Below are 4,271 nucleotides of genomic sequence, written 5' to 3' on the forward strand. Positions count from 1 at the left end.
AGAAATCACTTTCAAATCCCAGGGACTGTACGTGTAATGTACTGTTAAATTAACTTCTGTTTCTAGTGCGCTTGGAGGATCATCTGCCCTTCACATCCCAGCCTTTCCTGGTGGAGGTTGTCTTATCGACTATGTACCCCAAGTATGCCAGCTGCTAACAAACAAGGTAAGTTAGTAAAGAGAACTCAATTTTCCTTTCCCTTATGTGCTGTACTGTATTGCAGTAACACACTATAGCGTTTCCATAGACATAGTTTTTCTTCTGCCAGGTAGTCCAAGCAGGGTGTACTTAAGGTGGACTACACAAAGAATACCTTCTTGATAAGAGTTGAGCACCTACACAGGGCACTGAATATAATGACTCTTCTAGGTAAACAAGCATGTTTGGGATCAGATCCTGGAGTGCATTTTTCTTATTGTGACATGTTACGGTTTAGGTTAAAATGTTACTGTATCATACAACACTGCATTGTAGCATACTATTTTGCTAGTAAATACAAATGTGTAGTGTGCATATTATTTTTCCAGTTGGAAGATGCCTAAGTTCTCATACCATAGTAATCACTGTAGGGTTTGAGTACTTTCAGTGATTTTCTTCTCAGATGTTTCATCCAAATGAACTGAATCAGCAGTCTACTTGGATGTTTATACAGTAATAGCTACTTAAGGTTGCTGAAAAGGTTGTGTTCCGGTTAGCTTACTGTTTAAACAAAAAAAAGAGTGAGTATAGTATTTTGAAAGCTTCTCCATTATTGAAGTGTAATTTTCAAAAGAAAGCTTAGGGACCAACATCTAGGAATCTGCCTATTACAGACCTCCTATTTGTATTTGTATATTATTTTTACCTTCATTTGTCCAAATGAGGAAAATAATTTTCTCTCTTAGACAAAGTTCTTAAAAATGTGTTTCCATAATTATATTGGAATCTATCTTTAGAGTTGTTTTTGTTGTGGTTTTCTGTTAAAATTACTTTCTGTTTTTGAAATCTGCAAGTACACAGGACTGTTTTTATCCTTTCTTAAACAAAGTCCCTTAAGCAAACTTATCATATGTTTTCCTTTTCCCAAAATAACATTTCGGATCCCACACAAAGCCTTCAAAATAATTGTAGTTTTTTATAAAATGAAATAAGTCTCAGTTTATAAGCAGAATTTAACTTTAAGGGGTACAAGATAGCTCTCAGCAATGATTGTATTAAGACTTTTTCAAAAAATTTAGGAAAGCATTTGCCAGCCAAGGAATTCTAGTATTACCATAGCCAAGAAAAATATTCTTCCTGTTCTTTTTGTGTTCAGTGGGGAAAAAAGGTTTTTAAAATGTTAGTTTTCATTCTGGAAGGCAAAGGGATTTACATAGGGAATCACATATGGAACCATACCATAAGTACTTGAAGTAGCCAGTTGTAATCCAGATGCTCTTGCAGCCTGAAAACACGCGGATTGTTTCTGTTATGGGTCAAACCCTGTTCACACTGTTCTGCTAAGTAATCCCATTCAAATCAATAAGAAAACATATATGGTGAGGGGAGAATTTTGCCTTAAGTCTTCCAGATTTGGCATTGTTGGATTTTGTCTGTGCCAGGATGGAAGTCTTTCAAAACCCAGAATGCCTCAGAAATTGATGCTCGCAGTTGAGTAGGTGGCTCCCTGAGTCAGCATGAAACCACTGAGAGAGCTTAGTGTTAAGAAGATTTTGTTGGAGGTGCATTCTTCAGAAAACACCCAAGATCAGTTGTGAAATATTTTTTTTTTGTTTTCTTTTATAACCAGTATTTTATTTTGACACTTAACCAACTGTCAGTTCAGGTAATTATGATTTGCCTATAGCGGTTTCCTGCTCAAACTGTAGCAAGGCACGGTCGCGCATTTCTTTTCTTCACTCTTTATCTTGCATAGTTAAACAGTGCTTCAGTATATTGTGAAATACTAAGTTTCACTTAGAAGTGAGTGAAGACATTTCCTTACAAGATTTTTCTGTGTGCAAGATCCACTGTTTGTTTTAAAGGCATTTTAGGATTCTTTGGGGGAATCAGAATTGTAGGATTCAGAACTACTACCATGTCAAACGTAAATCTTCCTTAACAAGGAAGATATGACAAATTGGGAGCATTGGCTTTTTTTATCTTTCTATAGCTTTGGATTTGTTTCTTTCTTTCTTTTTTAAGGTACAATATGTTATTCAGGGATACCATAAGAGAAGAGAGTATATCGCAGCTTTCCTGAGTCACTTTGGAACGTAAGTTTTCTTTTGATGCATTATTTTCTGTAGCATGGGGGAAAGTGTTGTTTTCTGCACATGATCTTTGGTTGTGTGTCTGCTGTCCACTGGATAAGATGAAATCTGGTCACCTTTCACAGAATGATGTATATAGATTGTCTCTCTGTAGCAGTACTGGAATGAAGTTCAGTGTTACTTCACTTCTGTGACAGTTGTCGATCTGATTTTGCTAGAAAATAGCTGATTATGGGAAAAGGACAGTAGGGATTTTCTCCTCACGCAAAAGAAATGTGCTCATTTCTGAATAAATGACTGGAGGGATCTTACAGTAATAGGCAGTGACTGAGGTAGGAGGACGGGGAAGTGGCTACGGTTCCAAGCCTTGCAGGAGCCAGAAACCACTGCTCGGCATAAAGGCAGGACTGGGAGACCAGCTGCTCCCACCGCCGAGCGGTATCTTGTCTCTCTCTCGAGAAAGGGCTGTCGGGTCATGTCGAATTCCTGCAGTTCAAAGGTCCGTGGCCTGGCACGATGACACGTTAGCTTCACAAATCAACTAAACAGGGGTGCCTTGGCACTGTGAAGGGTCAGCACTTTGGTTTCCTACCTAAATCCTGACTTGAGCGAGAGTCCAGGAGCTGATGCACCAGCGACTGCCTGACCAGTAGTGCTTTACCTCACTGTGAGGAGGGGGTTTCTGCTTCCGAGTGGTGATGCCAAATGACATGGATATTCGGGAGCCCTTCAGATCTCAGGTCTCTCAAGTGAGGGTGGGAAGACAGGTGGCTTCCAGCATGCGCCCAAAGTTTATACAACTATAGATAGATAACAATGACTTGAACTGGACATGTGAGTAGATAGAGAGTCGATGCAAGCTCAGTCCTTATGAAAACAAGGTACTTCTTTTTCTTCTGAGAAAACTACAGTATAGAAACAGCCTAGGTGTGCCTGTGATTTTATTTCACTTGCAAAGTGGTTCACGGGTCCTGATACTGCTTGAGACTTTTAGAGAATTCCAACTCCTGATGGTTGAAACTTTTAATCCGTCTACTGAACAAGTCTTTTATATTTAATTTTTTGTATGCTCTCGTGCTTTGCTTTTTTTATATATACTCTTGAATTTCCAAATTTAAACTCTTCTCAGCCTGCGCATTTTCAATTTTACCCTGTCACTTACTACAGACTTAATAAATTATCTTAATAATTATTTTAATCTGAGTAACATACAGGGAATTTGTGTGTGTACAGTTTTTATCAATTTAGTACTGCAGATGCATTAGCAGGTCTCCTTCCTTTCTAAAGTGTATTTATATAAACTGAATATGGCTTTTCTTTGGGCAAGAAACTCCAATACCACAGCATAAATAAGATTATTAAGAATAAAGGTTTAATTTAATTTTCATTTATCTAGAAAATTGTAACTGTTAATAAATAAAGCAAATACAGGAAGTTTCTGAACAAACAGACAAAAAAGCAATTCCTGTAATACAGAATTTACATATTTATCGTTCAGTATTAGAATGAATGGTAGGTAAAAATTGTAAATTTTTTTTGTATTTTTTGTTGATAGTGGAGTGGTGGAATATGATGCAGAAGGCTTCACAAAGCTTACTCTGTTGCTGATGTGGAAAGATTTTTGCTTCCTTGTTCACAGTGAGTAACACTTTGCCTCAGGCATAAATGTCTATCCTCTTGAAGATACAAGTTCAAAAGGGAAGAAATACAATTACAGGAAACAATTTAAAAGTTTTAGCTATCTTTATCCAGTGCTTAATGTATTTTTCATGTGACCATGACACTTTGAAAACACAAAATCTTGATTGTATTTGGAGAAGGGGAGGGGATCCACCTCGATAGCGTACTGCCTGCTTTACAGAACGCCAAAAGTGTCATGAGAAGGTTTTCTGGTAATTTGACTCAAGATGAAGTTCACAGTTGTAACTCATCCTTTCAAAAGTGTCAGTAATGAGGACCAATACTATACATAACCTGGGAATATCTAAAATCTTCTGTCATTGTCAGGAATTAATGCATTGATAGTGATAGTAAAGACA

At 37.4% G+C, this 4,271-nt stretch overlaps 1 protein-coding gene across 1 annotated transcript in view; it reads left to right on the forward strand.

Moving 5' to 3' along the window:
* The window catches only part of BRE (brain and reproductive organ-expressed (TNFRSF1A modulator)), a 173,100-nt gene that overhangs the window by 132,679 nt on the left and 36,150 nt on the right, over nt 1-4,271 (forward strand). The window contains exons 8-10 of the mRNA XM_009320906.1: nt 67-166; nt 2,165-2,235; nt 3,788-3,870. Coding sequence (XP_009319181.1) covers nt 67-166; nt 2,165-2,235; nt 3,788-3,870 — 254 coding nt within the window. The remainder of the gene's footprint in view (nt 1-66; nt 167-2,164; nt 2,236-3,787; nt 3,871-4,271) is intronic.

Source organism: Pygoscelis adeliae, unplaced genomic scaffold, assembly GCF_000699105.1.
Source record: "Pygoscelis adeliae isolate BGI_AS28 unplaced genomic scaffold, ASM69910v1 Scaffold233, whole genome shotgun sequence".
NCBI lineage: Eukaryota > Metazoa > Chordata > Aves > Sphenisciformes > Spheniscidae > Pygoscelis > Pygoscelis adeliae.